Consider the following 26851-nt stretch of genomic DNA (forward strand, 5'->3'; position numbering starts at 1 on the left):
ACCAACTGAGCCACCCAGGCGCCCCTATTTTTTTTAAATCATACAGAAAGTTATAAAATTGGAAAGTACAACTCTTCCTCTACTTCCCCCTCCATGTTTCTCTCTCAAGGGGATCACTGTTGATAATTTATTGTGTATCTTTCCTGGAAAGCTTTTAACATGTTTTATAAAATATAAAATACTACTACTGATTATAGTTTTATGCAATTACATAACTGAAAATGACATAGTTATGTAACTACCTGAAGGAAAAGAAAAAAAGTATTGCCAATTAAGCCTTTTAAAAAATGTGCATCTTAGAAAAGATGAAATACCGTATATATGCATTTATATATACACATATAAATGTATAGAGTTGGTATTATTATGCAGTATACTGTGCCTTGCTTTTTTTCTTTCATATAAACAATGCATGTTAGAGATATTTCTACATCTGTATATGCAGTTCTACCTCATTTCTTTTTATTTCTAGTGTCTGTATTAAAATTTTACTGAACAGGATACTGTTACCAAACTCAAACTTGTCTGTGCACACACCGAATGAGCAGTAAGCTAATGTCTGAGACACGAGTTTTGAAGGGAAGAAAGTTTTATTATCAGAAGGGCAGAACCAGTGAGAAGGCAGGGATCATTCCCAAAACTGCTTCCTCCTGCTAAGCTTACGGACTACTTTTATACATGAGAGGAGGGTAAGGGGTATCTTGAAACCCTAAGGGAGGGGGGCCTTGAAACAATCTGGAGGTAAGCATTCTTCCCACAATGAGGAGCCATTTGGGACCTAGTAGCATCAGGTACACCAAGACAAATGTTACTGCCTGGTTCCCATTAAGTTTCTAAAAACAATGGGTAAACGGGGAGTAGGGATAAAAAAGCAAAGTAATGATTGATCATTCATGAGGTTAAGAGTTGCATAAAACACAAGCAGAAAACCAATCAGAATGTGGAGCTAAGTTAATGCAATTAATAGAACTGCGGTTCTCTTTATGCTTTCAAAACAGGTCCAGAAACCAAGCGTTTGGCATTAGTACTACAATTAAATTAATAGGTTCTCTCCTCCTTCCCTTCCTCCCTGCCTGCCTGCCTTCCTTCTTCCCTCCCTTCCTATCTCTTTCTTTGTAATTGGTTATCACTTATTGAGCACCTATTATATTTAGCACCTTTTTAAAAATTGAGGTATAACAGTGTTATATTCCTTTCAGGTATATGATGGGTTCTTTATAAGGGACATTTTGGGTGTCTGGGGGAAGTGTATTTGTTTTTGTGTTTGCTGTTACAAACGTGTTGCAATGAACAACCTTCTCTGTATACATACATACATACATACAAAAGGATATAATGTGTATGATATAGTAAGGTAATTCATGTTTACTGAGATTTTCCCATTTCAACTATGTACTCTATTCAAACTTTTGCTACAGGTTTTAGGAATTCTATATAAAGTAGTTGTATACATTTCCTAATCTAAAATTAAATGGTTGCATCAGTCTTTGGAAGAGGACATTTTAGTTTTAGAGTTCATTACATGCCATGTATGATTTGGCATTTGCAAGGCATGTAGAAAATTCATCTCAAGTTATTTTGTTAAGAGGAGGAATTCTGCACCTCCCGTAGGCAGAATCTCCCTACATGGGCAGTGATTTGTTTACTTATTGGGCAATTTATTTATTTGTCTTAAATGATGAGAGAGCATGGGGCAAGCTGGGGGCAAAGTACAGGATAACAACACCCCACCCCCACCTTCAGGTGGGATATGTGGGATATTTCTCAGACATTCCTGGCTGCTCAAGAATGGGGGAAAGGAAAGAAAGCAAACAGTTGAGTGATAGAGATCACAGGCATGCAGAACAGGAGTCTCCTTCAATTTACGGATAACTTAGTAAACTGCAAGAAAAAGGCAATCTGATCCATAACCTAATCTCCGGAAACCTATAGACTCGATTTCCTGGAGCCCTAATATCACCCTCATCAAGATGTAATTCAAGATGAAGCAGGGTTTAAGTGCTTGCCATGGTGATGTGGGAAACAAAGGCAAGTGAAAAATTAAATTCCCTTACTGCCTACAGCCCATTGACAAGTCCTTGAAACAGGCAGAGTGACCTTCCTTTAGGAGCTCAGCCGCCTTGATGATGACACTGCACTAGGGCAAATGGGAATCTTGGCTTAACATTATCTTGACCCCTCAGGATCCTGTGAGTCTCCTTAAACACATAAGAATTCCTTTGCAAACATCCTTTACTCTAACCTGATTTTACGCTTTTAGGCTGTCCTTTGTCTTTTGTTGTTTTTGTCCCCACCCCCCTTTTTTTCTTCTTTCTTTTCTTTCCCCTTTTGGTTTGCTTGTTTGTTTGATTTGTCTGTGCATTTGTGTGCTTTGGTTCCCTGTGTGTTTGTCTGTCTGTTTTCCTTTTCAGAGCTACCTCAAGAAATAAGCCAAGAAACAAGCCATATGGTGGAGAGTCCCAAATATCACTGAGTAGGGAAATAAAATAACCAAAGGCACAACAAGAAAAACCAAGAGACACCATTAAAAGAACACTTCCTGAACAGACAGGCCCAGGACAGTCAATGAGCCTCCTTTAATATAGCAATACTCACAGATGCAGAGTGCATAACAAGCTTTTAAAACTGACAAGAGACAGAGCACTAGCCAAAATGATGAAACAGAAGAACCCTCCTCTAAAGAAATTCCAGGAAGAAGTCACAGCTACAGAACTGCTCAAAACAGACATAAGTAACATCATGGAGCACGAATTTAGAACAATTGTCGTAAAAAACACTGGGCTTGAAAAAAGCATGGAAGACATCAGAGAAGGTATTGATACAAAGACTAGAGGCCTTCAAAAATAGCTGTGACAAGTTAAAAAATGCTATAAATGAGGTGCATAATAAAATAGAGACTGCTACTGCATGGATTGAGAGGCAGAGAGGAGAATAGGTGAATTATAGAAAAAGAGGAAGCTGAGAAAAAGAGAAATTGATCCAGGAGCATGAAAGGAGAATTCAAGAACTGAGTGATACAATCAAACGGAACAATATCCATATCAGAGGAATTCCTGAAGAAGAAGAAAGAGAAAAAGGTCCGGAAGGGGTGCTTGATCAAATTATAGCCGAGAACTTCCCCAATCTGGGGAAGGAAATAGACATTGAAATACAAAAGGTGCAGAGAACTCCCCTCAGATGTAACTTGAATTGACCTTCAGCACAACATATCTTAGTGAAACTGGCAAAATAAAAGGATAAAGTGAGAATTGTGAAAGCAGCTAGGGATAAAAGGACCCTAACATACAAAGGGAAACCTATCAGAGTGGTTACAGACCTATCTACTGAAGCTTGACAGGCCAGAAAAGAATGGCAGGAAATCTTCAATGTGATGAACAAAAATAATATACAGCCAAGAATCCTTTATCCAGCAAGTCTGTCATTCAAAATAGGAGTAGAGATAAAGGTTTTTCCAAATAAATAAAAATTGAGAGAATTCATCACTACCAAACCAGCCCTACAAGAAATCCCAAGAGGGATTCTATGAGGGAAGTGTTGCAAGGCATACATGGTACCAAAGACACCACTACAAACATGAACCTTACAGAGAACACAATGAATCTAACCCCACATTTTTCAATAATAACACTGAATGTAAATGTACTAAATGCTCCAACCAAATGACATAGGGTACCAGAATGGATTAAAAGAAAAACAAAATCCATCTATTTGCTGTCTACAAGAGACTTATATTAGAACTGAAGTCACCTTCAGATTGAAAGTAACGGGATGGAGAAATATCTATCATGTGACTGGAGGTCAAAAGAAAACTGAAGTAGCCATACTTTTATCAGACAAACTGGACTTTAAAGTAAAGGCAGTAACAAAAGATGAAGGACATTATATAATAATTACAGGATCTCTCCATCAGGACGAGCTAACAATTATAAACATCTATGTGCCAAATTTGGGAGCACCCAAATACGTAAAGCAATCACAAACAGAATCTTATTGATAAGAATGTGCTAATTGCAGGGGATTTTAATACTTCACTTAGCAATGGATAGATCAACTAGACAGAAAATAACTAAAGAAACAATGGAGCTGAATGGCACATTGGAACAGATGGATTTGACAGATATATTTAGAACTCTACATACTGAGGCTAGGGAATTCACTTTTTATTGAGTGTGCATGGCACATTCTCCAGGATATATCACATACTGGGTCATAAAGCAGCCACCCATAAATATGAAAGAATTGACATCATACCGTGTGCACTTTCACAATGCTATGAAACTTGAAATCAATCACAGGAAAAAGTCTAGAAAACCTCCATGTTTTTGGAGGTTTTAGAGTAAAGATCATTCTAGTAAAGAATGATTGGGCCAATCAGGCAATTAGAGAAGCAATTAAAAAATACGTGGAAACAAATGAAAATGAAAATACAATAATCCAAACTGGGATGCAGCAAAGGCACTCCTAAGAGGAAAGTGTATTGCAATCCAGGCCTATTTCAACAAACTAGAAAAAGCGCAAACTCAAAATCTAATAGAAACTAGAAGGGGAGCAGCAAGAGCACTCCAAACCTGGAAGAAGAAGAGAAATAATAAATATCAGGGCAGAAATAACCAATAGAATCCCCAAAAAAACACAAAAAAACCCTGTCAAACAGATCAATGAAACCAAGAGTTGGTTTTTTGAAAAAATAAACAAAATCGATAAACCTCTAGCCAGGCTCCTCAGAAAGAAAAGACAGAACACCCAAATAGACAAAAATCATGAATGAAAATGGATCAATTACAACAGATCCCTCAGAAATACAAGCAATCATCAGGAAATATTATGAAAAATTATATGCCAACAAACTGGACAACCTAGAAGAAATGGACAAATTCCTAAACACACATGCACTACCAAAATTCAAATGGAAAGAGATAGAAAATATGAACAGACCCATTACCAGTGAAGAAATTGAATCAGTTATCAAAAACCTCCCAAAGAATAAGAGCTTGGGGCCAGATGGCTTCCCCGGAAAATTCTACCAGACATTTAAAGCAGAGTTAATACCCATTCTTCTCAAGTTATTCCAAAAAAAAGAAACAGAAGAAAAACTTCCTGACTCATTCTATGAAGTCAGCATCACTTTGATTCCCAAACCAGAGACCCAACAAAAGAAGAGAACTGCAGGCCAATATCCTTAATAAATAGAGATGCAAAAATATTCAAAAAGATACTAGCAAATCGAATTCAAAAGCATATAAAAAGAATTATCCACCATGATCAAGTGGGACTCTTTCCTGGTCTACAGGGCTGGTTCAATATTCACAAATCCATCAATGTGATACATCACATTAATAAAAGGAAAGATAAAAACCATAAGATCCTGTATAGATGCAGAAAAAAGCATTTGACAAAATACATCATCCTTTCTTAACAAAAACCATCGAGAAAGTTGGGATAGAAGGAACTTACTTAAACATTATAAAAGCCATTTATGAAAAGCCCACAGCTAATATCATCCTCAATGGGGAAAAACTGAGAGCTTTTCCCCTGAGATCAGGAATACGACAGGGATGTCCACTCTCACCACTGCTGTTTAACATAGTGCTGGACGTCCTAGCCTCAGCAATCAGAGCACAAAAGGAAATAAAAATAATCAGAATTGGCAAAGATGAAGTCAAACTTTCACTTTTTGCAGATGACATGATACTTTACATGGAAAACCTAATCGACTCCACCAGAAGCCTCCTAGGACTAATCAATGAATTCAGCAAAGTTGCAGGGTAAAAAAATCAATGTACAGAAATTGGTTGAATTTTTATAAACCAATAATGAAGCAACAGAAAGAGAAAGAGAAATCAAACTGATCCCATTCACAATTGCATGTTAAACCATAAAATACCTAGAAATAAACCTAACCAAAATGTAAAAGACCTGTATGATGAAAAGTATAGAAAACTTATGAAGGAAATTGAAGAAGACACCAAGAAATGGAAAAACATTCCATGGATGGAAGAATAAACATTGTGAAAATGTCATTATTACCCAAAGTAATTTACACATTCAATGCAATCCCAATCAAAATTGCACCAGCATTCCAAATTCATATGAACCACAAAAGACCCAGAATAGCCAAAGTAATATTGAAGAAGAAATCCAAAATGGGCAGCATCACTATCCCAGACTTTAGCCTCTACTACAAAGCTGTCATCATCAAGACAGTATGGTATTGGCACATAAACAGACACATAGACCAATGGAATAGGATAGAGAACCCAGAACTGGACCCACAAATGTATGGCCAATCAATCTTTGACAAAGCAGGAAAGAGTATCCAATGGAAAAAAGACAGCCTCTTTAATAGGTGGTGCTGGGAGAACTGGACAGCAACATGCAGAAGAATGAAACTAGACCACTTTCTTAAACCATACACAGAAATAAAGTCAAATGGGTTAAGGACCTGAATGTGAGACAGAAAACCATCAAAATCTAGAAGAGAAAGCAGGAAATAGCCTCCTTGACCTCAACAGCAGCAGTTTCCTACTCGACACATCCCCGAAGACAAGGGAATCAAGAGCAAAAATGAGCTATTAAGACCTCATCAAGATAAAAAGCTGCTGCACTGCAAAGGAAACAATCAAGAAAACTAATAGGCAACTGATGGAATGGGAAAAGATAGTTGCAAATGACATTGGATAAAGGGCTAGTATCCAAAATCTACAAGGAACTCACCAAACTCCACACCTGAAACACGAGTAATCCAGTGAAGAAATGGGCAGAAGTCATAAATAGACACTTCTCCAAAGAGGATATCCAGATGGCCAACAGGCACATAAAATGATGCTCAGCATCACTCATCATTAGGGAAATGCAAATCAAAACCACACTGAGATACCACCTCACACTAGTCAGAGTGGCTAAAATGAACAAATCAAGAGACTATAGATGCTGGCGAGGGTGTGGAGAGACAGGCACCCTCCTGCACTGTTGGTAGGAATGTAAACTGAGGCAGTCACTCTGGAAAACAGTGTGGAGGCTCCTCAAAAAACTATTGATAGAACTCCCCTATGACCCAGCAATAGCACTGCTAGGGATTTACCCAAAGGATACAGACGTGCTGATGCATAGGAGCACATGTACCCCAATATTCATAGCGGCACTTTCTACAATTAGCCAAATCATGGAAAGAACCTAAATGTCCATCACCTGATGAATGGATTAAGAAGATGTAGTATATATATACAATGGAGTATTACATGGCAATGAGATTTATAGGAAAGTGGATGGACCTCGAGGGTGTCATGCTTAGCAAAATAAGTCAGACAGAGAAAGATAGATACCATATGTTTGCACTCATAGGTCTAACAGGAGAAACCTAACAGAGGACCATAGGGAGAGGAAGGGGGAAAGAGAGCTGGGGAGAGTGAGGGACACAAATCATGAAAGACTATTGAATACTGAAAACGAACCATGGACTGAAGGAGGAGAGGGAGGGGGAGGGAGGGAGGGGGGTGATGGTCATGGTGGGGGGCACTTGTGGGGAGAAGCACTGGGTGTATTATGGAAACCAATTTGAAAATAAACTATTAAAAAAAGAAGAAGATGTGGTTTATGTATACAATGGAATACTACATGGCAATGAGAAAGAATGAAATCTGGCCATTCGTCGCAATGTGGATGGACCTCGAGGGTGTTATGCTAAGTGAAATAAGGCAGAGAAGGACAGATACCATATGTTTTCACTCATAAATCTAACAGGAGAAACTTAACAGAGGACCATGGGGAGGGGAAGGAGGGAAATAGCTAAGGAGAGGAAGGGAGGCAAATCATGAGAGACTCTTGAATACTAAAACTAGAGGAACTGAAGGGAGGGGGGAAAGGGGAAGGAGTGTGATAGACATGGATGAGGGCACTGTGGGCAGAGGACTGTGTATTATATGGAAACCAACTTGACAATAAAATATAAGTAAAGAAATTTTTAAAGAACTGAGCCAATTTTCTAACATGTTAACTTTACGATCTGTACTTAAAAAAAAGCACGTCTTATCATTCGTTGTTTACTTATTTTAATTGATTCCGAATCCTTGCTGTTTGTAGTCTTTTGGAAGAATAAATTTAATATGACATAATTCTAAGCTTTGGGTTTTTTAAATTAACTTCTTTTTTTTTTTTAACCTCTTCATGGATTTCCCTGTCTTTACCTCTTTACTTTTCTCTCTAGGTTTCTTCCCTCTCTTCTTGCTGAATCCTACTTAGTCTTCAAGGGCAACTTATGCCCAAATCCTCCATGAAATCCTCTTTGTCTCTTTCATTGACACGAATTCTTACCTTCTCTAAATTATTTTTCCAGTAGAACTCTGCAATTTTACACTCTTGACTTGCAAAGATCACTTTATCTCTCCAATAGCATTGTGAATCCTTGAGGACAAGAGTCTCATCTTGTCCTCCAGAGTGAGTATCATGGCCCTGGGCACATAATAGTTATGCCACTTTGCATCGTGGTTGGGTCTGTGGCACAGGAACAGGGGAGAAGCTTTCATTTTTTTCTTCCCTTTCTGTCCTTGTTTTCATGAAATTTCCTTCTCTGAGGTTAGAGATTCAGCCTGACCTTAGTAACCGTAGGTACTCTTTAACCCAACTGGTGATATTTAGGACTAAATTAAGCATTTTTAGCTTTAATATTCTTTTTTTGCAAGATCACAGATAGCTGTTTGAGCAAGGGGAGAATCTGTGCCTACAGAGGGGTAACAGTCATCTATGCCTAAACTAATTCTATCTCTTTTTACCTTTCTTATTTAGTTTCAAAATGCCTTCTTTTTTTTTCCCCTGGTGGGTTTGAGGGCAAGTTTTCCAAGCTATAGCCTCCGGACAGATGGTCAATAAATTGGTCATTTCCTTACAGCAGTGTTTATCCTTTTTTTTTAAAAATAGCATTTTATTTATTTTTTTACATAATTTTTTAAAAGTGTATTTATTTTAAGTGAGAGAATGAAAGCAGGGGAGGGGCAGAGAGAATGGGAGAGATGGAGAGACTGTCAAGCAGGCTACAACAGTTTGGAGCCCCTATGCAGGGGCTAACTCACTAACTCTCAAACTCACTAACTGTGAGTACATGATCAGAGCTGAAATCAGGAGCTGGTAGTTTAATGGACTGAGCTGCCCAGGCTCCCCTAAAAATAGCATTTTACAATTGAGTTATAAACTTACTTCACATAACATAAAATTCACCATGTTAAAGTATAGCCCAGGCTCCCCTAAAAATAGCATTTTACAATTGAGTTATAAACTTACTTCACATAACATAAAATTCACCATGTTAAAGTATAGCCTTCCATGGTTTTTATTATATTCACTGTGTTGTGCAACCATAAATAATCACCAAATAATCCCAGAGCATTTCCATTATCAAAAAAGACACCCAGTTCTTCCTTCTCCATCCCCTGACAATCCCTGATCTACTTTCTGTCTCTGGATTTGCCTTTTCTGGAAATTTCATATGAAAAGACTCACAATATGTGGCCTTTTGTATTTGGCTTCTTTCACTTAGTGTGGTGTTTTCAAGGTTTGTTCACATTTTGTTTATCCATTCATCACCAAACTGGACGTTTGGGTTGTTTCTAATTTTGGCTAATATGAATAATGCTGCCATGAACATTTATATGCAGATTTTTTGTGAACAGATGTTATTAGTTCTCTTGCATGGAACTTGTAGAATTCTACCTCGGAGTGGATTTCTGGCTTATGTGGTCATTCTGTGTTTAGGTTTTTGAGGAACTAACTGCCAACCTGTTTTCTTCAGAGGCTGCACTATTTTACATTCCCACCAGCAATGTATGAAGATTTACATTTTCTCTACAACCTTCTCAACACTTTTTATTGTCCTTTTTAAATTTTTTAATGTTTTTTTTTTAATTTACTTTTGAGAAACACAGAGAGACAGTGCAAGCAGGGGAGGGCCAGAGAGAGAGGGAGATACAGAATCTGAAGCAGGCTCCAGGCTCTGAGCTGTCAGCACAGAGCCTGACGCGGGGCTCAAACCCACGAGCTGTGAGATCATGACCTGAGCTGAAGTCGGATGCTTAACCGACTGAGCCACCCAGGCACCCCGGGTCTTTAAAAAAATTTATCGGGGCACCTGGGTGGCTCAATTGGTTAAGTGTGCGACTCTTGATTTTGGTTCAGGTCATGGTCTCATGGTTCATGAGCTCAAGGCCTGCATCAGGCTCTTTGCTGTCAGCATGGAGCCTGCTTCAGATCCTCTGTCCCCCTCTCTCTCTGCAGCTCCCCAACGTGAGCATGCATGCACACATGCATGTTCTGTCTTTCACAAAAATAAATAGACAATATGAAAGATTAAAAAAATTTTATAGCCATCCTAGTGGGTGTAAAATGCCATCTACTGGTCAAAATGCATTTTGATTTGCATTTTCTTAGTTGAGCATTATCTTTCCATGTGCTTGTTGGTCATGTGTTTTATACAAATATATGTATTTATCAAGCATTGTTATATATCTCACCAAACATAAAACCTGGCATTTAGTTGTTGACAATCTAACTTCCCAAATCTCCATGGAGCTCATATGTATCCTACCAAGACTTACCTTAAATGCAGCTCCTCCTTAGAGATTTCCTTCGTGAGTCTTCTCCTCTGATGCTACAGATTCTTGTACACACGTTGGCTGACTGTAATGAAACTGTAAGTGTTGGTATGTTTGTCTCCTTCATTAGGCTGTGAGCTCCCAGCCAATGACTAGAGGTGAGAGAACAGTGCTTTTTTTGAAACTTCCAGAACTGCTGTGACCTCTGGCAGCACTCAGGGCAAAGGTAATGGAAGAAGCTGGCGAGATTGGAACTGAGTCAGGAAAGCCCTGGAGGACACACGAGTTTGTATTTGGCACCCAGAGGAGGACTTTAAGTAGGGTAGTGATATGATATGATCTGAAGATTAGAAAGATTGTTTTTGTGTGATCGGGTAAGACCTATGACTTTTCTGGGTCTTAGTTTCATTAGCAGTAAAAAGACAGAGCTAAATTAGAAACTTTCTACATTTTTTTTCTAGTTTTGAAATTATGTGCCATGAATCTCAGCTATCTGGACTCCTCAGGGAATAAACTGCGTGGAAAAATAACATTTTCTGAAAATTTAATCTGTGCCAACACTTAAGAAATAGTGGCTATTTTTAGATGAAAAACTCATTAAGATTAATTGCATACTTCCCTGACCTCTTAAACATAATATCATGATTTAATTTTTGCCTTTCTTTGATGGCTTAAGTAATAGTGGCTCTATAGTGGCATAAATAATGGTGTTTCTAGAAAGAGCACTGGTTGCCTACCGAGAAACTCTCCAGTCCTAGTGAGCTTAGTCAGTGTATGGGTTTTACTAGTATTTTGAAATTAAAGTAAATTTTGCTTTGGTTTCGGAAACCAGACAACCATGCCTGACAATATCCTTTGACAGTGGGCATGATTCTCTTACTGAGTAAAGTGAATTGCTTTGCAGAATTCAAAAGCCTTATTTAGAACAGAGTGACAGGCAGTAGATATGACTTCCCTAATACATATCATTAAACTTGTTCTGTAGGTACTGTAGATAGCGTGATCAGTCTCTAGGCCAATTTCACGTGTAAGCATATAATGCAAACACAATTCCTGGGTATTTTTTTTAAGTTTATTTATTTATTTTGAGAGAGATCGAGAGAGCGAGGGAGGGGCAGAGAGAGTGAGAGAAAGAGAATCCCAAGCAAGCTCTGTGGTGTCAGCATGGAGCCCAACATGAGACTTGATCCCATGAACTGTGAGATCACGACCTGACCCAAAATCAAGAGTCGGGCAGTTAATAGACCGGGCTACCCAGGTGCCCCACAACTCCTGGGTATTGTAGATCATCATATCCAATAATAACTCAGAGATGTTTACTTAGTTTCTTTCCAAGCAAATGTACTCACAGGTGAAGAAAGTAGACATTAGATTGTGGTCAAGGAACAAAGACAAAAACTGGAATTTATAAAAGAGAGAAGAGAGGGGGATGAGAAAAAAAAAGTCTGCAATCAATTTGGGAACAGTTGTTCTTACTTGCATATCTTGGGCATGAGTGCTTATCTGGCAGCAAAAAGATAGGTCAGTTTGGGTATTTCTGTTCTGGAGTAGGCCAATTTAGGATAGCAAAGAAAACCATTTCGACTGTTTATGGGATCTTCGGGAAAGCTGGAGGGGGCAGCTGTGGGGTGCAGTTTACAAGCTGTCTCTGTGTCTTATGCAAGGCTGCTCATGTCCCTCCTGAAGAAGGACTGTCTTACTTAGGCCAGGTGTGTACCAGTGTCCTCAGAATTTCTCATTAAAAAGGCTCTTTCTCCGTCTTCTTTTGAACTCTCTGCTTTGAAATTTTATGTTGTTGTGTTCTTCAAGTGTTTACTATTATGCTGGCTTCTGGATCTTAGCCATATCCTGAAAACGTGTTTATTTCGATGAAAGTTTGATTATTGTCCTATAAAGTGGTTTCTTTTTCTTTAAGTGACATTTTTCTCCTGTTCCACGGGTGTCTCCTAATTTTCCTGCTCCTCCTGTGCTCATGATAACTTCTATAACTTTGTATATAGAGCTTTTCTGATTGAGTAGGTCAGATTTATACTTTATATGATACCATTACTTCGATAAATAGTCACAATCACCTTTTAAGGGGACACTGGGAAGGCTCTTATAAACAAAAAGTCCTTTGGAGTAAGTTGGGAGCTGGAAGTATACTGGCTTTTCATTGGCTGAGTTATGACAGTCTGTGATTGGCTGGGCTATTGCTGGGAGAAGGGAAAGTCTTTCTTAATCCTGCTGGATAGGAAAGTAGTATCCACGCATAAGTGCAGTCTCTTACTGCAATTTGGTCTGCAATTCACAACCAGTGGTAGGGCTGGTAGATTGTGAGAGTTCCCACCTGCTGGCCTTCCAAAAACATTGTAAATGAGGTTTTCTTTTATTAATCTTCACACTGCTAAGAGATGTTTTATACTTTGGGAGGGTTCTTGGATATACTTATATAGATGAGATGGCTGGACAGTTGAGTGATTGGTGAATTGTATCACAGAGTTCCCCTATGCAAGGAATATTTCCGTCCATGACGGAAGTCAGTCAGTATTTCAGCTCTAATGCGGTGGTTTTCAATCTTTTTTCAGCCCTTACATACCTGAGGACAGGTGCCTTCCTGTCAGATGCAGTAATTACCATGACAGGGATGGAATGTGTGTGGAGTGGCAGTCCCCTAGAGTCCTATCATAGTCAGGAGGCGCTCTTACACTTACACTTTGCTGAAGGGGAGGAATAAATTAACACAAACATTCCATTTATTGTACGGTTTTACCAAAAGACATTGTATAATTCTAGGTTTTGAAGATTCAGGTGCCCTGTGGGAGGAAACCGCAGCCAACATGAGCTCTGAAGAAGGTGGTCCACCCTCTCCGAAAGAAGAAGCTCCTCCCTCTTCAGGAGAGGCAGCCCCGCCTGGTTCAGAAGGTACCGCCCCTCCGGGAGATGAGGCTCTGGCCCCTCCCGGAGAAGAGACCCCGCCTCCTTTGAACGAAGAGGTTGGGCTCACTGTGGCCGGAGCATCCTCCGCGGGAGTGACTGACTCTCCTTTCGAAAGAGGTCCTGCTCCTTCTGGAAATGATTTTCTGAATTTGCTTCTTCCTACTGGGCATGATGAGCCAGGTGGATTTAGAGTTCGACCTAAATCTGCAATCCGACTGGGCCAATCCATGCTTTCTGAAGTGTCTTCTTCCCGCAAATCATCCCGGTTTCTTCGAAGCATGAGTGGCCTTCCGAGTGTACAGGAAACATTAAAAGAGAGACAGGTCTTGCTTATAATAAGATTTTTCAAGTGTCATTTTTATGTCACATTAATTTTTTTGGTGGTCTTTCTTCATAATTGCAATTTCCCCCCCGTGGTTTTCATTCTTTAGGCACGATTAAGAGAAGCAAGGGAAAATCGGAAAATGAAAATTGATCCTTCATACAAATATATATTTGAAATTCTAGCAGACAAGCTTGGCCTGGACTTAGTAGCCGTTGAAGAATTAATTTTGGATTGTCCATCTGTGAGTTTAAATCTTTCTAGTTTTTAATTGCTCTTTGAGAACTAATTGTTTTAAGAAGCCTGAGGCATTGTCATGAACAACAAAACATTTAGAAAGGGAAGATTGAAGTTTTACCAATTGGGGAGTTTTATGGAACTTATAGCCAGTTGAATCATATTTCTAGTTAGTACTACTATTGAGTAGGAAAGGAAGAGAAGAGTTAGCAATTACCATTTGGCTAAAATTCGAACTAAAAGTGCCTTTAAAACTTAGAGGGATAGTCAAGCACAGATAGAGTTAACTATTTTAAAGGCACAGATCAGGGGCATATGGGTGGCTCAGTGGGTTAAGCAACCAATTCTTGATTTCTGCTCAGGTCATGATCTCACAGTTTGTGAGTTCAAGCCCTGCACAGGGCTCTGTGCTCACACTATGGAGCCTGCTTGGAATTCTCCCTCTCTCTCTCTCTCTCTCTCTCTCTCTCTCTCTCTCACACACACACACACACACACACACACACACACACACTCCTGTGCTCTCTCTCAAATAAAACCACAGGTTATATGAACTACATATGCAAATCATTTGTATAGAAAAATAAACTGGGTACATATGAGCTAGGGAACAATGACTTTTGCATGAGCATAGTAGAAAATGGCAAGGGGATTACCATGTGTATCAGCATGCCACAGACAGTCCTAGATTATGCCTACTTTCCTCGCATAATTATTAACAGCCGCTCCTTTTACTCTTAAAAAGTCCCAGTTTTGACTGATGAATTTCTGTGTTCACCCTAATTAAAGTAATATATGATAACCTGTGACTTTAATAGAAGCTATCAGAAGCAGTATCACTGGCTCTAAATTAATTTTCAAAACAATGTACTACGAGTTGCCTGAGCTCTTTACCAGCTCTTGGAGTGGACTAACCTGGGGCCCCAGCAAGACCAGAGAGCAGGTACATACTGGTGGCGAGCTGGTTGTCACACTGAATGCGCTGATGAGAGAGTAGGGTAGGGGGGAAGTGTTGTTGTGAGGTTGTCATCATTGGGGTCCATAACTCCTGCTTTTACAGGGACCAGTGAACTTGGGCAAAACTTTTTAGCTTGCTCTAGGAGCCAAGATTCTGGGGAATGATCCCTAAAGGAGTCTCTCCCTTGCTTGATGCAGGGTGTTGCCAAGTTCTGGAAAGTCGTCTGCCTTTCACTTCTTTCAGGACCCTTATAAAGGTAAGGACCTGGCAGTCCTCTGATAGTACGAGTAGGATTGCTCCATTTCCTGTTCTCTTAGTGGGTACGGTGATCTGGGAATGCGATTGATACACAGAGATCAATAGCTCTGAGCTATTTTAATGGTGAAAGATAGAAAAATGCATGGGAGTGTGTACATAAAACAGGAGGTGCCACAGCAAACAACTAGAAGTCGAGTATAGTTTTTCAGGTCGCTAGAGTTGCCTGCAGGAATGTACAGGTGTGGTCAGGGATGGCTTCATGGGCGTGTGGACTGTGCAATCAAATAGGCCCCTGGGCTGAAGCGCCCTGCACTTGGTTTAATGATCTCCTGTCCCCACCTTGAAATTCTTTAAGAAAACTTTTTAAAGTTTTTAAAGTCCAGTATAGTTAACATATAGTGTTATATTAATTTCAGGTGTACAACATCATGATTCAATGATTCTATACATTACCCACTGCTACTGATGATAAGTGTCCTTTTTAATCCCCATCACCTATTTCACCCATTCCCCCCCACCCCACGCACTTTCCCTCTGGTAACCATCAATTTTTTTCTCCACAGTTATGAGTTTGTTTCTTGGTTTGTGTCTTTCTCTCTGTCTTCTTTTGTCCTTTGTGTATTTGTTTTGTTTCTTAAAGTCTACACATGAATGAAAACATACTCTATTTATCTTTCTATGACTAGTTTATTTTGCTTAGCATTATACTCTTCAGCTTCATGCATGTTGTTGCAAATGGCAAGATTTCATTTTTATGGCTCAATAATATTCCATTGTGTAATATATATCACATCTTCTTTATCCACTCATCTATTGATGGACATTTGGGCTGCCTCCATAATTCAGCTATTGTAAATAATGCTGCAGTAAACGTAGAGGTGCATGTATTCCTTTGAATTAATGTTTTTTTTTTCTCTCTAGAGTAAATACCCTTTAGTATAATTACTGAGTTGTAGGGTAGTTCTATTTTTACTATTTTAACTTTTTGAGGAAACTCCCTGCTGTTTTCCACAGTCTGTACCAGTTTGCATTCTCACCAGATTTCCTTTTCTCCACACTCATGCCAATACTTGTTTCTTGTGTTTTTTATTTTAACCATTCTGACAGGTATGAGGTGATACCTCATTGTAGTTTTGATTTTCATTTTCCTGATGATGAGTGATACTGATACTTCATGTGTGTGTTGGCCATCTGTATTTCTTCTTTGGAAAAATATCTATTCATATCTTCTGTCCATTTTGAAGTGGATTATTAAGTTCTTTTATGTTTAGTTGTATAAGTTCTTTATATATTTTTGATACCAATCCTTTATCAGATATATCATTTGCAAATATCTTATCCCATTCAATAGGTTCTCATTTACTTTCATTGATTGTTTCCTTTGCTTTGCAGAAGGTTTTTGTTTTGATGTAGTCTCAGCAGTATATTTTTGCTTTTGTTTCCCTTGCCTTAGGAGGCATATCTAGAAAAATTTGCTATGGCTGATGTCAGAGAAATTACTGCCTGTGCTCTAATAAGGATTAAAAAATTTTTAAATACTTATTTATTTTTGTGAGAGAGTGTGCAAGTGGGGAGGGTCAAAGAGAGGGGTGGGGCAGAGAATTCAAAGCAGGCTCTGTGCTGACAGCAGAAAGCCCGATGTGGGCCTCAAATTCAAAACCATGAGATCATGACCTGAGCCAAAGTTGGACACTCAACCAACTGAGCCACCCAGGCACCCCTTATCTAGGGTTTTTATACTTTCAGGTCTCACAATTAGGTCTTAAATTCACTTTGGGTTTATTTTTGTATATTCTTTAAGAAAGCGATCTAGTTTCATTCTGTCCAGATTTCTCAACACCATTTGTTGAAGAGACTTTTTCCTATTGCATATTCTTGCCTCTCTTATTGAAGATTAATTGACCATATCCACCTTGAAATTCTTTTTTTTTAAATTTTATTTTAATCCCAGTTAGTTAACATATAGTGTAATATTAGATTCTGGTGTGCAATATAGTGATTCAACTTCCATGCGAAACCCAGTGCTCATCACAACAAGTGCACCCCTTAATCCCCATCACCCACTTCACTCATCACCCCCAACCGCCTCCCCTTTGGTAACCATCAGTGTGTTCTCTATAGTTAAGTCTGTTTCTTGGTTTGCTTCTGTTTCTTTCTTTTTTTCTATTTGCTTTTTTGTTTTATTTCTCAAATTTCACATATGAGTGAAATCATACAATATTTGTCTTTCTCTGACTGACTTATGTCACTTACAATAATACTCTCTAGCTTCATCCATGTCATTACAAATGGCAGGATTTCATTTTTTATGAGTAATTTTCATATATATATCAAATTTTCCATTTAATATATATACAGAAAAAATGATGATAATCACACTGGGTTAGGGCCATGTGATTATATGTGCCTATTATCTTGCAGTTCAGAGATCTCTCCAGAGGGGTAAATTTAGAGTTAGGATGAGGTTAGTGGTTAGGGGGTTAGGGGCTAGGGTATGTGTTTGGGTTATAATTAGGTTTTCACTTAGAATAATGCTTTCTACCTACATCTATGTTGTTGCAAATGGGAAGATTTCATCCTTATTTATGGATGTGTAATATTCCATTATAGTTGTATGCCAATTCCCCCCCCCTTGGATCTTTAATTAGGTTTTGTTTTAGGGCTAGGATAAGAATTAGGGTTAGGGCTAGGGCCACTGTAAGGGTATGCACTTGTTATCCTGCTATTCAGACACTTCTGTAGAAAAATAAGTTTAGGGTTAGGGCTATGGTTATAGTTAGGGTGAGGGGTTAGTGGTTCACAATTAGGGGTTAGGGTTAGGGTTAGGACTAGGTTTAGAGCTAGGGTTAGGGTGAGGGTGAGGATATATGCCTCATATCCTGAAATTAAGAGATTTCCTGAGAGGTTAGTTTTAGGGTTAGATGTAGAATTTGGGGGTTATCAGTAGGGGTAGGGGTAGTTTTAGGGTCAGGGTTGAGGCTAGGGTTGGGCTTAGGGCTTGTCCTTGGCATCCTGCTGTTCGGAAACCTCTCCAGAAAATGAAACCTCAGACTCCTGTTGTGTTGAGAATAAACATGGCAACCATCCAGTGAGCTGTGATAAAGAGAAGTTTGGTGCTCTAAATACTTTTTTTTAATTAAAATTTTATTTAAATTCTGGTTAGTTAACATACAGTGTAATATTAGTTTCAGGTATAGAATTTATTTATTTAAAAAACATTTTATGAGTCGGTGAGGGGCAGAGACAGAGGGAGACAGAGGAGACAGAACCCGAAGCAGGCTCCAGGCTCCAGGCTGTCAGCACAGTGCCCGATGCGGTGCTCAAACCCAGGAACTGTGAGATCATGGTTTGAGTCAAGGTCAGACGCTTAACAGACTGAGCCACCCAAGTGCCCCTCAGGTGTGGAATTTAGTGATTCAACACTCCCATACAATACCTGATGGTCATCACAATAAGTAAACTTTTTAATCCCCATCCCCTGTTTAACCCATCTTCCCAGTCACCTCCCCTCTGGTAGCCATCCATTGTTCTCTATAGTTAAGAGTCTTAATAATTTTTAAAAATATTTATTTTATTATTATTATTATTAGAGAGAGAGAGAGAGAGAATGCAAGAGAATGGGGGAGGAGGGCAGAGGGAGGGAGAGAATCCCAAGCAGGCTCCATGCTCATCACAGAGCCTGATAGAGGGCTTGATTCCATGACCCTGGAATCATGATCTGAGCTGAAATCAAGAGTTGGACATTCAACTGACTGAGCCACCCAGATGCCCCAATTCTTAAAATTTTAACAAATGTTCCACATTTTTATTTTGCACTGGCCCCACAAATTCAGTAGCTTCTTCTGGTTGTGGATGGTGCCACCTTTACAACAAGATAGGAGATCCAACTTGTTTCATCTGAAAAGTGCTAGGTCATAAATTTGGCTAATCCCACAGTTGGAATCCCAGAAGCTGTGTAAAGGGTTTAGGCACAGACATTGGCGCTGACCAGTACTTTGAGAGAAGGACAGCTGCTAGGACTAAGTCAGGGAGATGGATGCCTGTGGAGCCAGTAATCTCACTCTTAAATATTTGCCAGTTGGCTTTCTGGGCTGATATTCTCTGTTTGGAGGAAGTCTTTCTCACTGGGTAGCCTCCTGGCCAGGAAGTGTCATATGCCTGCAAACCTTTTTATATGTCATTCCTAGACAGTGTCTTGTACTTTGGGTCTGTGTGGTTAGGTTCTTCCTTTAAGGCTGACATGGACCAGGTTAGACTCTGCTTAGGCTGCTCATCTAGGACATCTGGGGAAACCTAGGTTTTAAGGGAAGAATCAAAACAGGAAAAGTGTTTTGGTGAGAGTTGTTTATCAGTTGCAAAGTGACAGTGGAGTGGAGATAGTACAGCCAGGAGGGAAACCCATCTCAAAATCTGGGAGAGATCAGAATGCTTATTTAGTTGAATGGACCAGGCAAACACTTACAGTTAATTGGCATCAAGATTGGTGGACAGGTGAATAAGAAGATGGAACCAGGAACAAGGGGTGGCATGGTTTGGTGGGTGGTTTAGGAAACTGGGTATATGAAAATGTTCTTTTATGTGAAATCTGGTGTAGCAATTCAGAGGGAAAGCAGCTCTTTAAAGTCCCCACGAAAGGGTGGACAGTGAGAGTGTGATGGTTATTTTGTTTGCCTTCAGATCTATTATCCACTCTTCACCATCCTACTCTGTAGCCCATAAGACTGACCTCTCTCGAACCCATCACCTGGGCTCCCTTGCTCTCTGGCTTCTACGTGACTCAGTCACTAGAAAGCACCAGCAGGAAATTGGAAGGCAGAAAGAGAGAGAAGTCTGATCCCTCCCCACTTGGCCATATTTTCTGGCTACAGTCATGTCCTCTTACTAGAGTCCTTCCCAAGCAGATCTCCCACAGCTCTGTGTCCACCTGCATCCATCCATACCATTCACCCTCTCATCACACTTTCAGGCTTTTACCTTTGTTGATAGTCTTATTGTGCTGCTGCCACCACAGCTTCCCTTAACCCTACTCTGGCCTCTGGCAGTAGTCTTTTTTTCATAAAATTTCTTCAAAACCCCCTTTCTTGGGACCCCTGATCAATGAGGTTTCTACCAGTGAGGTTTCTACCACATTGGCTTTCATGCTCTTGTTGCTCCCTTCATAGCACTGCTCAGGATAATCACAGCCTATGTTGCTTCGCTGGCTTACATGATAGTGTTTCCAAAGTCAAGGCAACAGCAGCGTGGTTCTGTGGCTGGAGTGCAACTCTGGAGGCCCAAGGCAGTCATCCAGCTCTAGGCTCTGAACTTGCAGCTGCGTGTCTTTGGGTTTTTCACTCAAATTCTTCTTAGCTTTGGTTTTTGTCTTCTGCAAGAAGGGCATAATAATGCCACCTTTATCTAGTACAAGGCTGTGGTGAAGCTCAGATGAACTGTTTGTAAAATGCATAAGTGGATTTTTAACTTGTAATTCTGATTTCAGTCCATGACAGCATTCACGCTGCTGGACTCAGGAATACAATGTGTCTAAAAACCAGTAATTTGTTGCATTTGATATTCTGATAACTTTTTATCATAGGTATGAGCTCTACTTTTGAGAACTTGGATTCTTTCAAATCTGATGGGTCATATAATCAAATAGAACAAGAAAGAATTAATGGAACTGTGCAAGGATAGTTGTGCTGACAGTTTTTTGCATCTTTCAGATTGTAATTATGCAAAAGTCAGTTTGATGTGTGATATGGAAGAGTAGAAAATGAAGGGCTGGAATTTTATACATTTCTGTGGCTCCATTTCATTTCATTTCCGAGGGTGGTGGTTCCCAAATGTGGTCCCAGACCAACAGCGTCAGCATCACCTGGAACTCCTTAGAAATGGAAGTCTTCTGGGTTAGCATTCTGTTTGTTTGTTTGTTTGTTTGTTTGTTTTTGAGAGAGAGAGAGACAGTGCACAAGCAGGGGAAGGACAGGGAAAGAGGGGGACACAGATCTGAAGCAGGCTGTGAGCTGTCAACACAGAGACTAACATGGGATAGAACTCACAAACCATGAGATCATGACCTGAGCTAAAGTTGGACTCTTACCCGATTAAGCCACCCAGGCACCCTGTAGCATTCTGTATCTTTTAAAATCTCCTTATGTGCTTTTCTGAAGCACACTAATATTTGAGAACCATTGTCCTAGGGGGAGAGACTATGAGATCTGGGATACCTCCCACACATAGTCAATAAGTGAAAAGAAAACCATTGCCCAAGAGAGACACTTATGTATGTAATCAGTGGACTATGTGAAGTGAGTTGAATAACTTTGTATTTCCTAATTGATGTGTGAGGGTTTTTGTTTACATGATCTATTTAGTTTCCCACTTACAAAGATATTAGGCTGACTTAAAAGTAATTAAATAAGAACTTCATGCTCATAAATATGGGATACTTTCATTATAATAATTTGTTTTATATTAGTTTGGCTATAATATGGGTCAAATTACAGTTGCTGAAAACATAATTACTCAAATAATTGGTCTAAAAACCCAATTTTGGTCACCAAGTTAGTTAATAAGGCAAGTTTTCTGTTCCCCATGTCAGCTTTTAAGAATGGTTTGTTTTAATCATAATTCTTTATATTTACCTGAAATTGGTTTCATTCATTAACCCCTATAAGATTCTGTGAGGCAGGGTCAGGTAAGTGGTTACATACTTATATATGTAGATCATTAATGTGGTTCCAAAATAAAATCTACAATATATCTCATGGTAATTTTGGAGTTAAATTAGTTTGAATTCTAATCCTACTTCTGATGTACCTGTCACTCACTATGTATCTTGAATAAAATTGTTGAGCCTCTTTTTGTTTTTTTCAGTCTGCAAAATGATGAGAATTAAGGTATGTAAAATGCCTTGCCCAGGGCTTCGTTCATTTTATTGTAGTTCTCGAGTCATTTTATTGATCATCATTTTCTCTTTTATTAACAGTTGGACGCATTTGCTCAATTTTTTATGAAAGATGGTTGTAAGACATTGAAATTTTTGTACCAAGAAGGAGATGTCCCCGGTCTTGGTAAGGATATTTTATGAGGGCATTGTGCTGGCTATTAGTTAATGAATGTTAAAGTACAGCATATCTTTTCTTTTATGCATAGACAATACTTTATTTATAAAGAAAATTTACTGAAAGCTCATGTGTGGAAAAGAAAGTATCTTAAAAACAATACATTTTCAGCCCAGATAGGTATTTCAGGCATTGGTATAATGATTTAAGGAGAAAATATATTTCTAGAAGTCACTGGTATCTCCTGGGGGATGCACATTTTCGCTAGAATTTAACTGCATTCTCCCTGAAACAGGGGGAGCCATTTTGCTCACAGGTTTCCGGACGACTAGTAACAGTGGTGAGACCACGTGAGAGGTCAGCAGCGGTCCTGTGCTCCCGGGTCAGCATCCTGGGTCTGCGACAGCTGTCCATTAGAGTACCTGGCTTCCCTTACTGTTCACAGCATTCCTGAAATAATTAACACTTCGCCAGGAAGTGCAGCTGTTGTCCTAATAATGAGGCCATCCTTTTGACATTAGACTACTTATCTCTGAAATCGTGTGGATTGTCCCTCCTACTGGTTCTTTCTTACTTTTCTCCTCTGCTGCCTTTAGGTGAGGCTCATATCTCATGCCTGCCCCAGTGTTCCAGACTGAAAACCAGTATCTCTGAATCCAGATTCCCTCTCTGAAGTCTATACTCCTTACTTACTCCTTTAAAGTAAACTTTTCATTTTACTATGTGTAAAATGTGTAAGTGAATTTTTAATTTGCAATTATGATTTCAGCCCATGACAGCATTTACTCTCCTGGTCCCAGAGTGCGAGCAGGGGAGGGGCAGAGAAAGAGGGAGACACAGATCTGAAGCAGGCTCCCTTTTTCAGGAAAGCCTAAACTTATCTTATGTCTTATCAGCCAGAACTGTGTCACGCTGCTACCATAGGGCTTAGGGAGGCTGAGAAACAGTTGTCTTGTTGGGAATGTACACATTGCTAAATGAGAAAATGGGTTTTCTTATCAAGGAAAAAGGGGAGGGATGTTATTAGGGGTAAAGGTAGCTCTGTGCCAACCTCCATGAGCATTTGAGCTCTTACATTGCTACATACTGTGTATCAGGGTTCTTTGGCTGCAGGCAGTAGAAATACACTCTGGCATATGCAAGCAAAAAAAAAAAAAAGGTTTGGGATGTTTGCAAAATTTAGAAGTAATTGAGCCACTAGGCCTTGGGAAAGACGAGAACAGAGCACCTACACAGGTTTCAGGGCAGTTTTTTTAGGATTCATCACTGGATTGACTTCTCTCAAATCCCCTTTTACCTTTGGTGTTTCCAATCAGAATTTATATTCTTGCAGAGTCTGATTAGTCTAGTTTGCACTTGCCTACCCTGCAGGGCTCTGACACTGGTGTCTTCCAGAATCATGGGACAGGAAGAATCCTCCAAACCCAAAGGAGGGAAGGCTGGGAAGATAAAAGATTTTCATGGTTTTGTGAAAGTTTAAAAATTTCTTTTATCACATTTTAAATCTGTTTGTTGTCGCAAATAGGAAGACTGTTGATTTTGCTTTTCCATATTAAAACCAAGCACTATCAACAATAGCCAAATTATGGGAAGAGCCCAAATGTCCATTGATTGATGAATGGATAAAGAAGATGTTGGGGGGGCCTGGGTGGCTCTGTTGGTTAAGTGTTCGACTTCGGCTCAGGTCATGATCTCACGGTTCATGTGTTTAAGCCCCGCATCGGGCTCTGTGCTGACAGCTCAGAGCCTGGAGCCTGCTTCAGATTCTATGTCTGTCTCTCCCTTTGCATCTCCCCCACTCATGCTCTGTCTCTCTCTTCAAAAATAAATTTAAATAACATTTAAAAAGAAGATGTATATACATATATATGTCATGGAATATTACTTGATCAAAAAGAATGAACTCTGCATTTGCAACAATGTGGATGGAACTTAAATGTATAGGGAAATAATTCAATTAGAGATATACAAATATCATATGATTTCACTTGTATGTAGAATTTAAGAAACAAAACAGATGAACATAGAGGAATGGAGGGAAAAATAAGAAAAACAGAGAAGAAGGCTAACTATAAGAGACTCTTAACTATAGAAAACAAGCTGAGGGTTGATGGAGGGGAGGTAGGTGGGGGATGGGCTAAATGGGTGACAGGCATTAGAAAAGGGCACCTGTGTAGGAGATGAGCATTGGGTGTTGTATGTAAGTGATGAATCACTAAATTCTGCTCCTGAAACCACTACTATACTATATGTAAACTAACGTGAATCTAAATAAAAAATAAATAAAAATTATAACCAGCCATCTAACAAAATTATCATATTTTTAACAGTTTTTAAACTTAAATGATTCTCACCAAAATCAGGTCGAGGAAGAATTTACTATAACTTGGGTGCTATGAGTGTATTTAGTAGGGGACTAAATCTTCTCTGTGGAGGCAGTGGAGGCTTCCAAGAGACTCGTGCATCAGCTAAGATCTGAAAGCTGAGTAGGAATTAGGGAGGCAGAGGGTCGGAGATGGGATAGAACAGTTTGTGTGAAGGCTTTGAAGGGAGAAAAGTGCAGAGCTCAGGGAAAGAAAACAGAGGAGGCTGCCCTTTAAGAATTTCCATTATTGATGTCTTTTTGTAGACAAAAAACAATGATTCCACAACCATGTCAAAAACTTCTTATGGTAAAGTGAAGCAAGAAGCCGCAGTGTCAGCTCCGTAGTAATTTATCACATTTGAACAGTTATGTGATCATACACTAAGTTCTTGACTTTTGTTTTCAGAATGTGGTCGAACTATTCCTGGAGCAACGAAAGGGGCAAAAATGATGAGATTGTATATAGACAATGCAGCCCCAGAGAAACTAAAAGGATTGTGTGTATTTTTTGTTCGCTGTCACAATGATACTGCTATAAATGTTAAAAATATTCACGAGGTATGTTTACATCTTTTCCAGATATATGGTTTAATGTTTTTTTCCAGCTTAATTGAGATGTAACCAACATGGAACATTGTGTAAGTTTAAGCTGTACAACAAGTTGATTTAATAAACTTGTATTTTGTGAACTCCACTGTAGCATTAACTAATGCTCAATCATCTCACATAATTACCTTTTTTTTTGTTTTTGTTTTTGGTGATGACATTTAAGATGAACTGTCTTAGCCACATTCAAGTATACATTACAGTATTAACTATAATCACCATGCTGTACATTAGATCCCCTATATTTATTTATCTTATAACTGGAAGTTTGTATCCTTTGACAAACATTCCCCAATTTTCCCTACCCCACAGCCCTTGGTAATCAACATTCTACTCTGTTTCTATAAGGTCAGCTTTTTAATTTTTATTTTTATTTTATTTTTTAAAAATAGTTTATTGTCAAATTGGTTTCCATACAACACCCAGTGCTCTTCCCCACAAGTGCCCTCCTCCATCACCACCTCCTCTTTTCTCCCCTCCCCCTTCCCCTTCAGCCCTCAGTTCATTTTCAGCATTTAGTAGTCTCTCAAGTTTTGCATCCCTCTCTCTCCCCACTCTTGTTCCCTCTTCCCCTCCCCCTGGTCCTCCATTAGGTTTCTCCTGTTTTCCTGTGAGACCTATGAGTGCAAGGTCAGCTTTTTTAGATTCCACATGTAAGTCTGATAGTACAGTATTTATCTTTCTCTGTCAGACTTATCTCACTTAGCATAATGTCTTCAAGGTCCATCCATGCTGTCTTATAAAGGCAGGATTTCCTTCTCATGGCTGAATAATTCTCTCTCTCCCTGTCCCTCTGCCCATCCCCCAATCTCTAAAAAGTTAAAAAAAACAACAAAACATGGTGAAAAAGTTCCTTGACACTGGTTTTGACAATGATTTTTTGATTATGACACCAACAGCACAGCAACAAGAGCAAATATTAATAAGCACTCTACATCAAACTAAACAGCTTCTGCACAGCAAAAAAAAAAAGTTAATTAAATGAAAACAGCAACCTATGGAATAGGAGAAAATCTTTGCAAACCATCTACTTCATTGGGGGTTAATAAAAAATATAAGGAGAGAATTTGTGCAACTCAATAGCAAACAAACAATCCAATTAAAACATGGGCAGAGGAACTGAATAGGGATTTTTTTAGTCATCCAAATAACTAACAGGTACATGAAAAGATGCTCAAGATCAATAATCATCAGGGGAATGAAAATCAAAACCACAATGAGATATCACCTCATATCCATTAGAATGGTTATCATCTGATGAGTGGATCAAGAAGGTGTGGTATATGTACAATGGAGTACTACATGGCAATGAGAGGGAATGAAATGTGGCCATTTGTAGGAAAGTGGATGGACCTCGAGGGTGTCATGCTAAGCGAAGTAAGTCAGGCGGAGAAGGACAGATACCATATGTTCACTCTCATAGGTCTAACAGGAAATTTTCAGAATAATCTAGCTTCAAGAAAAGCAAGCAGTTAGTAATGCTTAAGAAAAATTGATTCAGTATCTAATGGATAATTGATACCTGTCACAACACAGCATTTTATATACTGTTAAGTGAAACTG

At 39.2% G+C, this 26851-nt stretch overlaps 1 protein-coding gene across 1 annotated transcript in view; it reads left to right on the forward strand.

Annotated features, from left to right (window-relative positions):
• DNAH8 (dynein axonemal heavy chain 8) overlaps positions 1 to 26851 on the forward strand; it is a 323365-nt gene that overhangs the window by 1723 nt on the left and 294791 nt on the right. The window contains exons 2-5 of the mRNA XM_029943168.1: positions 13356 to 13822; positions 13931 to 14065; positions 22242 to 22326; positions 25089 to 25240. Of these exons, the coding sequence (XP_029799028.1) occupies positions 13400 to 13822; positions 13931 to 14065; positions 22242 to 22326; positions 25089 to 25240 (795 nt within the window). The 5' untranslated portion in view covers positions 13356 to 13399. The remainder of the gene's footprint in view (positions 1 to 13355; positions 13823 to 13930; positions 14066 to 22241; positions 22327 to 25088; positions 25241 to 26851) is intronic.

This window comes from Suricata suricatta, chromosome 7, assembly GCF_006229205.1.
Source record: "Suricata suricatta isolate VVHF042 chromosome 7, meerkat_22Aug2017_6uvM2_HiC, whole genome shotgun sequence".
NCBI lineage: Eukaryota > Metazoa > Chordata > Mammalia > Carnivora > Herpestidae > Suricata > Suricata suricatta.